This window comes from Macaca fascicularis, chromosome 6, assembly GCF_037993035.2.
Source record: "Macaca fascicularis isolate 582-1 chromosome 6, T2T-MFA8v1.1".
Taxonomy (NCBI): Eukaryota; Metazoa; Chordata; class Mammalia; order Primates; family Cercopithecidae; genus Macaca; species Macaca fascicularis.
The window spans coordinates 183,553,315-183,566,094 of NC_088380.1; the positions used below are offsets into that span (position 1 = coordinate 183,553,315).

At 58.2% G+C, this 12,780-nt stretch overlaps 1 protein-coding gene across 16 annotated transcripts; it reads left to right on the forward strand.

Annotated features, from left to right (window-relative positions):
- The first annotated feature begins 155 nt into the window (after positions 1 to 155).
- TSPAN17 (tetraspanin 17) lies at positions 156 to 11,895 on the forward strand. Of its 16 annotated transcripts, none has more exons than XR_012414384.1 (9): positions 156 to 456; positions 4,386 to 4,517; positions 4,605 to 4,751; positions 5,587 to 5,757; positions 7,744 to 7,869; positions 8,931 to 8,978; positions 9,548 to 9,664; positions 9,743 to 10,008; positions 10,364 to 11,895. XR_012414384.1 is itself a non-coding variant. In XM_073994764.1 (9 exons), exons 3-9 carry the CDS (start codon positions 4,686 to 4,688, stop codon positions 10,542 to 10,544), a joined length of 780 nt encoding a protein of 259 aa, XP_073850865.1. In that variant the 5' UTR covers positions 156 to 456; positions 4,386 to 4,517; positions 4,605 to 4,685; the 3' UTR covers positions 10,545 to 11,895. The 16 variants fall into 16 exon arrangements, 9 of the variants coding, with proteins under 9 accessions (XP_073850865.1, XP_073850866.1, XP_005558663.2 ...); XR_278491.5 differs by having other exon boundaries at positions 4,467 to 4,517; positions 8,931 to 8,987; XR_012414381.1 differs by having other exon boundaries at positions 4,467 to 4,517.
- The last annotated feature ends 885 nt before the right edge of the window (positions 11,896 to 12,780 follow it).

Below are 12,780 nucleotides of genomic sequence, written 5' to 3' on the forward strand. Positions count from 1 at the left end.
TGGGGGCGGAGCCAGGTGAGAAGGCGGGGCTCCAAAGGGACTAAGGGCCATGGGGGCGGAGCCTGATGCAGAGGCGGAGCCCGGTCCAGAGGCGGGGCTCGGACAGAGGCGGGGCTCGGACAGAGGCGGGGCTCGGACAGAGGCGGGGCTCGGACAGAGGCGGGGACAGCAGGGCTCCGGGCAAGGCGGTCTGGATGCTGAGGGCGGTCCCTGAGGGGCGGGCGGGGCCCGACCGGCGCTCTGTGTGGCCGAGGCGATGAAGCCTCAGCCGCCCGGCTAGGCCCTGGGCGGCTCTAGCCCAGGGCGGCCCGCGGGGCGCTGGGCCTGGCTCCCGGCTCCGGTTTCCGGGCCGGTGGGTGGCCGCTCACCATGCCCGGCAAGCACCAGCATTTCCAGGAACCCGAGGTCGGCTGCTGCGGGAAATACTTCCTGTTTGGCTTCAACATTGTCTTCTGGGTGAGCGCGGGGTCTGCGCCTTCCCCTGTGCTGGGGGGTGGTGGGAGAGGGAGATTCAGTCTTCTGCTGGGGGAGACCACTCCCTGCCCCAAGAGTTTGGAGCTCGGAACCATCCCCCCAGTTCTGCCACCCCCACGCCCACTTCCAGGACTACCCGAGGTAGCTACAGAGGCCCGGATTGCTGGGGGCGGGTCCCAGCTACAGCGTGGGGTGGGGGTTGGGGTAGGGAGTCTCCCTGAGTAATCCCGAGGCCCTGTGGAGAAAGGGAAGGTGTTTCCTTGAAGACCCTAGGGGCGTGCTAGGTGCAGGTTGCCCCCTCTCTCGCCCAGCCCTCCTGCCCTCCCTGGGATGTGGGATGTGGGATGTGTGCCAAGCCCCACCACTGGTTTAGCCGGTAGGGAGGAGATTCTGGCGTGAAGGGAGCCACCGGGCCCTTTACCCAGCCTCCTTTCCCTTCCAGTAGTACCTGGGTCGGGTGCCTCACCTTAGGCTCCTGCAAAGTGGGGTGGGTCACAGCCCTCTCCCCACCTCAGTCCTGCACAAGGAGGCTGACCTGCCAGGATGGGCAGGGAGGGGCAATAGCGAGTCCTTGGTGGCTGGGAGGGGATCTCCCCGGTTGAGAGCCTGGGAGCTGGCCTTGGGGAACAGAATTCAACATTCCACAGCTGACAAGCTCAGGCTCCTGGGCGGAGCTGCCCCTACGGGGGAAGGGAGCAGCTAGTGCCCCTCCTAGGGTGGTGTCTGTCCCCCTGGGCCATGCCAAGTCTTTTTCCCATCTCTCCAAAGCTGTGGCCTCTGCAGTCTCTGCTCCTGAGGCCTTGGGTCAAGATGCCAGGCCCTCCCACTTGTGTTCAGCAAGACTCTGGCACTGCCCTCCACCCACATGCCACCGAGCTCACTGGTGTGGTGGGTGCCCTTGCACTGCAGCGCTAGGCTCTTGAGGGTGTGGGCAGTGTGTGGGAGCACTGGCAAGGAAGTCAGAAGGCCTGGCTGTAGCAGGCCTGGCTGGGACACCTTGGGCAAATCACCTCTCCTCTCCAGGCCTCAGCTTTCCTGCCCGGGAGGGGATGATAAAAAATCTGCCTGGGAGGGCTGTTAGGCAGATACAATCAGTTCAATCTGTTGTGTTCTCACAACTACCTTATTATCTACATTTTACAGATGGGGAAACTGAAGGAATACACACAGAAGTTAAGTCACTTACTTAGGGTCACACAGCCAGAAAGTACAGAGCCAAGGTGACAGCCCAGTGGGCTGAGGGTGGAGGTGAGGCAGAGCTGTGAGCAGAAGCAACCTCAAATACCGAGGGGGAGCAGGTGTGAGAGACCCGGGTTTGTTGCTGGGGCGGAGCGTGGGGTGTTATGTTAAGGCAGCATGGAGAAGTGAGGGCTTCAGGTGATGGGTCTGATCTGGCTTCTGTGCTGGAGACCGCTTGCCTGGCTGATGTGTGGAGGGTAGGTGAGGGGTAGGGCCTGGAGGTTTGGAACGGGGGCAGGGCTGGGGCAAAGCTGGGATGGTGAGGTGGGAAAGGTGAGGAAGGCTGCTGGGAAAGTCAAGAGGCTGAATTGACTGGGCTGGGTCACTTGGGGCCTGGAGAGATTTCAGGTTTGGGTCAAGGTGGCCTAAGGGAGGATGCCTGTGAAACAGGCCCAGAGGTTTTCATGTTTAATGTCAGGCAGACCCTGGTGTTGCTCTGCTTGGAACCTGCTTGTGGTTTCTTTTTTTCTTTTCTTTTCTTTTTTTTTTTTGAGACAGAGTTTCACTCTTGTTGCCCAGGCTGGAGTGCAATGGCACAATCTCGGCTCACTGCAACCTCCGTCTCCCGGGTTCAAGCGAGTTTCCTGCCTCAGCTTCCCAAGTAGCTGGTACTATAGGTGTGTGCCACCACACCTGGCTAATTTTGTATTTTTAGAAGAGATGGGGTTTCTTCATGTTGGTCAGGCTGGTCTCGAACGCCTTACCTCAGGTGATCCGCCTGCCTTGGCCTCCCAAAGTGCTGGGATTACAGGCGTGAGCCACCGCGCCTGGCCATCTGGCTCATGGTTTCTGACTGCTGCTAGAGTACTGTCTAGTCTCCTCTCCACAGCCTCCAGGGCCCTGTGGGTCCGGGCTGTCTGCCCTTCAGTTTGTTCCTTGAACTAGACGTGGTCTTGTGTCAGGGCCTCTGCCTCTGCCCAACCCTCCTCCTGGAACAGGCTTTTCCCTCTTGCTCTTTTCATCATTCAAACCTCAGCTGAAATGCCCCCACCCTCCCTCCTGCCCTCTCTAAAGCTCACCTCCAACCCCAGCATCCCCCCTCTCATCACCCTGCTCGATATTTGTTAAGGGGTCTGTTTGTATCTGAAGTTTCCCTGTCTGCTCGCTCACTGTCCGTCTCCCCTGCTGGAGTGTAAGCTCCGTGAGGGTCGAGTCCGTCCTATTCACCAGTGAATTCCCGGCATGGCGGGGATCAGTGCCGGTGGGTTGTGGAGGTATTTGCTGCAGGCGGGTGGACGAAGGGGTGTGGGACCAATGTGAGGTCTGGGTGGAGATCGGGAGATGCTGGTGCCATGATGGGATGGAAGACGAGTGTGAGGAGGAAGAACGGCAGAAGGCTGAGGCTGGAGGCCGTGGGACTAGCTGCAGGTGTGGGGCAGGTGAAGGCAGAGCATCCTGGGAAGGAGCTCGGGGAGGAATGGGGTTGAGTTAACTGAAGGTGGGGTTCAGGAAGGAGACAGTGGCACTCAGTCCCCTGTCCGAAGGCCAAGGGCAGGCCAAGTGGGAGGAGGCAGGAGAAGTGATGTTTGGTTTCACATCAGCAGACCTACCAGGTAGAATGGAAGGGAAGATGTTTCCAGAGAAAGAATAGAGCAGTGTGGGGAGCCCAAGGTCAGGGAAGGGAAGGTGATAGAGGCCTTGGCCGAGGCTATGTGCTGAGGGAAAGGAGTCTGCAGAGAAAGCAGGTGGGTGGGGAGGTTGTAGGAGGTGGGGTCATGGCCCCAGGCTTGGCCCCTCTGAGACCGCATGCCCAGGGACCTGCCCAGGGTCAGGTGTGAGGGTAACCAGCCTTGATATCCAGGGCTCTTCCCAGGAGGGAATTGAGGCAGGAAGGTGGGAAAGCTGAGGATGGAGGAGGGGCACTTGGACTGCCCCGGTGGGGAGTCTGGCTGGTGTTCTGAAGGCCCAGGCAGAGCTGTGACCATGGGGCAAAGCCACTGGCATAGGCCGGATGCCTCCCAAAGTGCTGGGATTACAGGCGTGAGCCACTGCGCCCGGCCATCCGGCTCATGGTTTCTGACTGCTGCTAGAGTACTGTCTAGTCTCCTCTCCACAGCCTCCAGGGCCCTGTGGGTCCGGACTGTCTGCCCTTCAGTTTGTTCCTTGAACTAGACGTGGTCTTGTGTCAGGGCCTCTGCCTCTGCCCAACCCTCCTCCTGGAACAGGCTTTTCCCTCTGGATTCTGCTGGGGATCATTGAGATTCCTCGTCATTCCAGGGCATCTGATTGTGAGCCACAGAAACTGACTCTGGCAGGCAGTTAAAGGAGTAGGATGGGGCTGGGGAGGAGTGTTGAAGGTGGGGCAGCAGTCACAGGACTCTAGGGCAGCAGGAGAGCTGGACTTGGGAGGGTGCAGAACGGAGGCTAGGAGCCTGGGACCCAAACACCAGCTTCGGTCAGGAGTAGAGGCTCAGTATGCTGGTGCCGTCACTACCCCTGCTGCCACTGCTGCTATTGCTCCTTGGCAGGAGTGTCTTGGCCACAGTCTGCTCCAGTTTGGAGTTCCAGGAAGGGGCCCCTGATGTCCATCCCAAGGCTAGGGGAGGGTTCAGTCCTCCAGGCTGTGTCCTGTGGGGAAGAAGCACTGGGATATGTTCTTGGGAAGATGGAAAGGACCGCAGATCCTGTTCACAGCCCTTGTGCCTCTTCCTCTCTCCACTGGCTTCCCAAAGGCCCTGCCCACTGGGGAAGGATGAGCCGGGAGAGTCCTGGGGCTGCTCCCAGCCCTGAGCTCTTTGCTGCTGCCCTTGCAGGTACTGGGAGCCCTGTTCCTGGCTATCGGCCTCTGGGCCTGGGGTGAGAAGGTAAGGCAGTGGGTGGGCGTGGGGCGGGCGTGGGACGAGGTGGTGGGAAGGTCAGCTCCCCACACCTGCCTCTGCTGCCCGGCACAGGGTGTACTCTCCAACATCTCAGCGCTGACAGATCTGGGAGGCCTTGACCCCGTGTGGCTGTTTGTGGTAGTTGGCGGCGTCATGTCGGTGCTGGGCTTTGCTGGGTGCATCGGGGCCCTCCGGGAGAACACCTTCCTGCTCAAGTTTGTGAGTGCTGCCCTCGAGATCCACTGGGAACCCCAATCTCCTCCCGTCCAGTTCTTGCAATACAGTTGGAGCCTAATGATGTGTAGCTTTATTATTATGCTATAATCGTCATCGTTAGATTTATGTTATCTATATTTACTAGGATCCTTTCTGTGGTATGGTAAGTGACCGAGACCTGGTGGCCCAAGCATAAAATGTTTATTGACTCAAATAAGAAAAGTCCAGGGGTGTGCTGGCTGCCGGTGCATTTTGATCCAGGGACTGCTACAGTGTCACTTGGCCTGCTTTCTCTCTGTTTCTCAGGTCCCCCCGCTCCCCCGTTTTGGCTCCATTCCTAGGTAGCAGGAGGCTCAGGAACAGAGCCGGCTTCCCCATGCCCTCCCAGGAACTCCTGCTGGAGGCTGAGAGCTCTCTTCCCAACTGTTTTCCCAAAGTGCTTTAATTGCATTTCCTTGGCTCTGATTGGCTGCCTCTGGACCAATCCCTGGAGGCCGAGGGAGGTAGTGCTCTGATTGGTGAGCTTTGGGCACTTGCCAGTCCTGTATCTGGGACTGGTGGGTGCGGGGATGTGGCTCCATCCGAACCTTGGAAACTAGAGGTTTGCATGGAGGATGATTTTTCAGAGAGCAGACAAAGGGAATTGGATGGGTAGGTAAGAACAGATGCCTTTTACCATCATATAACAATACTGAAATAATAGAAGGTGGGGACCCTGGGCGCCTCTGGGTCTTGGTGGAGGTAGAGATGGAACCCTTCCCTGTGGCACACTCAAGCCCTGGGAGGCCACCAGAGCCCTGCGTCTCCAACCCCCACTGTCTGTGTGCCCCAACCCCAGTTCTCCGTGTTCCTCGGCCTCATCTTCTTCCTGGAGCTGGCAACAGGGATCCTGGCCTTTGTCTTCAAGGACTGGATTCGAGACCAGCTCAACCTCTTCATCAACAACAACGTCAAGGCCTACCGGGACGACATTGACCTCCAGAACCTCATTGACTTTGCTCAGGAATACGTGAGTCCAGTGTCCAGCCTGGGACACTTGTAGGAGGCACCTTCCTGGCAGACGAATGAGGAAGCAAGTTCCCTGTGATGGGACCATCTCCTTACCCACCTGGGCTAGCGGGCCCCAGGAGAGAGACCCAGGAGTGTCCTTGTCCGAGGAGAGCCAGCCCCTGGTGATCCTTATGGCTCCCCATTTGCCTAGTGCCATAGGGCCACGGCCTTGGGGAACAGAGGGCATGGACTCCACACTGGCAGCTCCCACGCCAGGGCCCGCGACACACAGGAGAATGGAGAAAATGAGACGTAAAAATATAGATTTCTACTTCTGCTCAACCCTGGGCCCACAGTATCAGCTGGAGCTGTTGCTGCCGCCCTTTTACTGGTGCAGAGGCTCTGTTTGCCACTGTTCCCAACACTCTGTATTTTATTATATCTGTCAGCCCTTATCTCTCATTTATACTGTATTTGGCCTCTGTGCATGTTAGAGTTTAGACCCCTGACGGAAGGTCTGCCCTCAAGCTTGCAAACTTAACCCTAGTGAAGAACAGCCAGAGAAGAGTTCCCGAAACCCTGTCTGCCTCCCACCTGCACCATCTCGCCCACTCACCCCTTACCACAAACACACAGTCACACACTGTCACCCACAGTCACACCCACACCCAGTGACATACTCACAGGCACACTTGATCACACCTGCACCTACACATGGTCCCACAGTCACACATGAGTCACACCCGATCACACCCACGCATGGCCACAGGCCCTTGGCACCAGTCACCACCAAGAGTCAGCTCTGGATCCAGAGATGAGGCAGAGCTGGTGCCTGCTTCAAGCAGCTCTCAACCCAGGGCAGAGGCAGACATAGCCAAGCAGTTATGATGCAATTCATTCATTCAGCACATGATTGTTAAGGGCTTACCATATGCCAGACCCCAAGCCAGGCCCTGGGGATTTGGCGGGGAAAAAAGCTGGGACCTGTCCTCTCAGGGATAGCAGTTGGGAAGAGACAGATGGTGAACAAGCAGAACAAACGAATGTGTGCATGTACACACACGTGTGCAAAATTGTACATTGTGGTAAGAGTCAAAATGAAGGGTGGAGAATGGGAAGGCCTCTGCGTGGAGAGCTTGAAGCCTCCCAAAGGAGGAGAAGGAAGAGAAGGGAGAGTGTTCTCTAGCAGGAGCAGCTGGCACTGAGCAGGTGCCAGGAGGCAGGTGGAGGCTGAGCCCTGCCCTGGGACCAGCACATGCAGGGCATGTGGCAGGCCTGGCTCCTCCAGCTCTCTGGCTTGGCCCCGGAGCCTGTCTGTCTGCTGCCGAGCTCGAGCTCCCCCAGCCCCGTGTGCTGCTCTTCAGCCGCGGTGCTGCTGCTCAGTGAAGGCTGTGCGCACCCGTGTGCCCCACAAGACCGTAGTTCATGGCAGATCCCAACCTCGCCATTGCCCCTGACTAGGGGACAGCTTAGGGTGTTCTGGGTGGGGGTGATAGGGTGCGGATGATGCCAGCTGGTATGGAGGAAATGGGGTGGGATGGCTATGGGAGTGGCAGGCTGGGGTGGGCAGGACTCCCCTCCTGGCCCTGCACTGCGGAGAAGAGGGCTTTGTAGAACCTCTGGGGCAAGTGTGGGAGGCCTGCTGCAGACATGGGGCCCAGCGGTCTTTGCCGCCACAGGGCTTGGCCCAGCGCCTGCCTCTCAGGTAGTCTGGAGGAAGCCATGGTCGTTGAACCAGTATCCTTGTCCCACTCCCTCCCTTTTCCTAGCCTCTCTTGGGCCAGGGGGAAAGCTCAGGATCCCCTCCCTTGCACCCCTCTGCTTCCCCAACCTGGAACCTGGAGGTTGGGCCCAGGCCTGTGGGGATGGGGAGGTGGCCACCCACCTGGCTGTCCCAGCCCCGTCCCTGACAGCCCTGTTTTCCTGCAGCCTAGGCTTGTCCCCAAACAGGCTGAGGCTCCCGGGGTGGGCCTGGCTCACCTGGGGCTCTCCCCTTCCCCCACAGTGGTCTTGCTGCGGAGCCCGAGGCCCCAACGACTGGAACCTCAATATCTACTTCAACTGCACTGACTTGAACCCCAGCCGGGAGCGCTGCGGGGTGCCCTTCTCCTGCTGCGTCAGGGACCCTGCGGTGAGTGGGGCTGGGGGAGGAGCGGTGCGGGGCTTTCCAGTGCACAGACTCGGGGGAAGCCCCCCACAGGGCCCGCTCCGCTCTGCCCTGCTCTGGAGGCACGGATGCTGGGGGAGGCCATTTTACATGGGTGGCACTGAAGCCTGTTGGGGCGCGGCCGCTTTCCCTGTTCAGCAAGACCTGTCTTTTCTATTGTAATGAGATGGAAACCGCAGGACGCTGGGGCACAGGGATGGGGACTGGCCTGGAGGGCCTCCCTGCACCCTGTACATCCACAGAAACACAGCCACAGCCATTGTCTGCCCCTGGCCAGCTTGAAGGTTGGCCAGGCTGTCACTCTCAGTTACAGTTGTATGTGGCAGGGGTCGCCTGGGCCATTGCCAGCCACCACCCCACTGGGCCACCATTGCAGGGTAGGAGGGAGTGGGGACCTCTGTCCCTTATGACTTTCTTCAGGGCAGAAACCTCTCCTGGTGATGTTTCTTCAGTCACAATTCATCTGGGATGCCAAGGGCCAGGTTTCTCCCCATTCTTATCTCCCTATAAGATAAGGCAGGATTCCTGAACGTAGGCAGGTCTAGCTTGGTGATTGCAGCCATGCATTCCAGCGTCTGGGAAAGAGGCACGTGGGGCCGGGTGCAGTGGCTCATGGGAGGATCATTTGAGTCCAAGAGTTCGAGACCAGCTGGGGCGACACAGTGAGACCTCAGGTCTACAAAAAAAAAAAAAAAATTAGACAGGCATGGTGGCACAATCCTGTGGTCCCAGCTACTTGGGAGGCTGAGGTGGGAGGATCACTTGAGCCCAGGAGGTTGAAGCTGCAATGAGCTATGGTCATGCCACTGCACTCCAGCGTGGGCAATGGAGTGAGACCCTGTCTCAAAAAAAAATAAAAGAGGCACATGGGCCTCAGAGAGCCTCACTTAAGACTGGCAGACACAGCAGACTCCACGGGCCTATCTGCTTCCTCTGAGAAGGAAAAGCCACTGCAATGACCAGGTACCATGGACCCCATGGGATGTGTTCCTCACCAAGTCACTAACTGGCCTGTCTGCCCTCAGGAGGATGTCCTCAATACCCAGTGTGGCTATGACGTCCGGCTCAAACTGGTGAGAGGGGTAGGAACTGCGCTGGGGCAGGCGGGGGTACTGGGATGGGAGTGCGACTGTCTATAACCTCTTCTGGAACGGGTGAGGTGTTCTTTGGGGAGAGGGTGCTGGGTCCCAGGAACCAGCCAGACACCCAGGCAGCAGAGCGCGAGCAGATTCCTGGGCCTGGGAAGATGTGGGTTTACTCAGTCCTGCTCTGTGGAGCACCCTTGGGGTGCCCGGCTTTGCCCTAGAGACCAGAGATTTGGTGCTCATGAGACAGTCGGCTCTGGAGGAGTGGAGGGAGAACGACGGTAAGCCCTTAGAGAAAGCAGTATGAACAGCCATGTGACGGTTTCAGTTGAAAGCCTGGAAGAAAATAAGGGAGGTAATAGGAGAGGAGCTGGGCAGGCAGGAGGGGGCGTGCGTCCGTGCTGAGACCCCATGAGAAGAGCCGGCTTTGTGGAGGCCCTGTGGGGAGAGGTGCTGCAGGTTTAGGCCCTGGGGTGGGTGTGAGCTTGGCAGCCTGGGGAGGGAGGGAGCCGGCCTGAAGGGCAGGCAGGCTGAGCCTGGTGCCTGCGTGTCCCCAGGAACTGGAGCAGCAGGGCTTCATCCACACCAAAGGCTGCGTGGGCCAGTTTGAGAAGTGGCTGCAGGACAACCTGATTGTGGTGGCGGGAGTCTTCGTGGGCATCGCCCTCCTCCAGGTACGCTTGTGGCCACACGTGCCCCTCCCCTTGCCGGGGCTGCCCTTGCTCTCCCCTCACCTGTCCTCTGTCTTACAGATCTTTGGCATCTGCCTGGCCCAGAACCTCGTGAGTGACATCAAGGCAGTGAAAGCCAACTGGTGAGGCCGCCACAGGCCATGGCCACATGCCCGGCCTACCCAGGCCTCTGGGGGGCCCCCCAGGACCCTCCTCCTATACTCGTGATGGGCAAGGCTGCAGGAGGCGTTCCTGCTGGGACTGAGCCCTGAGGGGTTTGCCTGAGCTGCTGTGCTGTCCACCCACGGAGAAAGCTGCCGTGCCTCTGCCTGGGCCGCTTGTCCTGTGTGCGTGTGTATACACACATGCAGGCACACATGTGCACAGGGAGCCACTGTCTCGGCTACATTTGGGGTGGTGGGCTCTCCAGGGGACTAGGAAGGGTGCAGCTCAGAGGGTGCAGGCCAAGCGGGGTGGGAGGCGCTGTGTGGAGGGCCCCCCCCTTCCCCACCCCCCGATGCTGGGATGCACTTTCTGTGCACAGCTGTATGGGGCGCGTTGCCCCAGCCACCGCCTCACGCAGCTTCAGAGCACTCTTTTCTATGAGCTGTAACTTTGAGCCTGCCAGGAACCCACCTCAGCCTCAGTGTCCCAGACTCTGAAATGGGTCCCAGAATTTTCTTTCTCTTGCTTGCCTCTCAGGAGCAAATGGAATGATGACTTTGAAAACCACTGGCTTACACCCACCGTTTCCGAGGTCCTGTCCACGGCGGGGCCTCAGCAGAACTCTGTGATTGGGGCCCCTGGCCTGGCCCCACCCAGCCGACATGCTTTCTTTGGCCTGGGTGGTTTATACCCTGAGCCAACCTTTAAAAATTGGTAGATTTCACATAAGCGTCCAGACCCACAGCTTCTCTTGAAGAATGACCACCTGACTACGCCGGCTCTTCAGTGGCAGCACTACCTGGGACACTGCCTCCCCAGTCACCGAGGGCCCAGCTGGCCCGTGCTACTCACCTAAGTGCCGCCTGACGCTTGTACACTAGGAGCTGGCCTCTCCTGCCGCTGCAGGTTATTCCCTGCACCTCGAGGCCGCTGCGGGCCAACCTGGAGTGCAGCACAGGGACCTGAAGGGTGGGGAGGCTGGACCCCACTCTGAAGAGGGTGCAGCCTGGGAAGGGTGGCTTTGCTGGGGACTGCGGTGTGAGTAGAGTGCCCAGGAGAGGGTCTGAGGGGTGGGTTGGGGTCAGGACAATTTTGCAAAAGAAGCAGCTGGAAGCCATGGGACTGGGGGGAGCCTGTTTGGGGGCTCTGGATGGTTGATTCCTAGGAATCAAGTTCAGCATCTTCGCCGTGGCTGCAGAGCTGCCTGATGGGCACTAGAGGGCGCGCCAGCCCCACACTCCCTGGGTCTGGCTTCCTCCTGCAACCTCACTGTGGTAGAGCCTGTGCCTGCCTACTAGCGCCCCGGGCTTCCGAGAGTTTGGGAATTTCTCAAGAGCCAACTGGCTCAGGCTTGGGAAGGCTGACTGCTGCCCTCAGCTCCGCCTCATCAGCTATGTGAAGGGGTATGTGTGGAGTGATCCTGCCGCCCCCTGCCTGGGCTCATCCAGATATCTCAAAGTCAGATGCCCCTGGGTCCACGTAGGTGGTATAAACGGATGAAACAGGCCCTTGAGTTGGGAGCCTGCTTCACTGTGACTTTACGTCTGTTGCTGGAGACAAAGACATCGTGATGAGAGAAAGTTCTCACAAGCTAGTCGGTAACAGCCACTTACCTTGAGACCAACAGAGTGTGGTGGGGATGGGGGCAGAGCACGGGTCCCTATCTGACAGTGGCCGCTGCCATATTCAGATGTAGCTAATTGCTGTGGTGTGGGAATACAGGCCTAATGCCAGAAATCTGGAGAAGCCAGAGATACAGATTTGTATGCGAGATGTCCTGATTTTTTAAGTTGTTGGCAGAAACGAATTCAGAAATCAAATCTGCAGGCCAAACAAGGTGCAGGGCCCAGTTTTGGCCCCATGCCCCTGTAGGTCCCTCCAGGACAGTCACCCCTGGGGCCCTGGCTGCTCTGCTATTCAGGGATGCTGGGCACTGCTGCTGGGTGGCCAGGGTGTGGGGCATGCGCCCAGCAATGTGGCTCCTTGGCCCCGCTGGACAGTGTCCTGGGCCCCTGACAGGCGCTGGCTGGGAGTGGTTTATACATATACAATAAATGCAGCTCGCAGCATTGTGCATGTGTCTTGCATTTTCACTTTAATTTTATCCCTCAAGTCACATAACACCCTGTGTGGTGGAATTTCCTTTCCTGTTGAGGAGATGGACTCAGGAGGGAGGTTGCCTGGAGCGCACAGCTGGGAGGAGGGACACCAGTCTGACCCCTCTTGCTGGAGTTTTGCACCACACCTGTGCTGTGTATCTGATGCATTTGGGTAAAACCTCTGTACTCAAAATAATAAGGGTGGTTCATTCATCCCCCAAGTGTGAGTTGAACATCAACTGAGGGGTGGAGATACAGAGCAGGGGGAGGTCCTGCCTGTGTGCTGCATTCTTGTGGGGGAGACACAGAAAGCAAGCTGGCCAGCATTTTTGTTAGTAATACATGCTATGAAGAAAGCAGGAGTGACTGCAGAGGGGCCTGGGAGAAGGGGAGCGGAGGGGCACCATCTCTGGGCTTCTCTGGGGGAATGATGTTCTAGGTTTTAGTACCAGCTTCTGTAGAGGCCCTGAAACCACGGTGGGCTCCATGTGAGGGAGCCTGGGGTGGCTGGAGATGTGGGAGTGGGGAGGGGCAAAGGGCATGAGCACAGGGAAGTGGTGTAACCAAGATCTGTTTGGAAACAGAATTGAAGAGATGGGATGGGAGTGATGAGTAGGAGCGGTTGAGGCCCTGGCTAGGGACCCAGAGTAATCCAAAGCTCAGTTCTGCTACTGGATATCCATTCTTCCATCCATCCACCCACATTCACCATCCATCCATCCATCCACTCACCCACCCACCCATCCATCCACACATTCACTCATCCATCTGTCCACATGTTCACTCATCCATCCATCCATCATCCACTCATCCACCCACCACCCACCTACCCATTCATCCACATGTCCATCCATC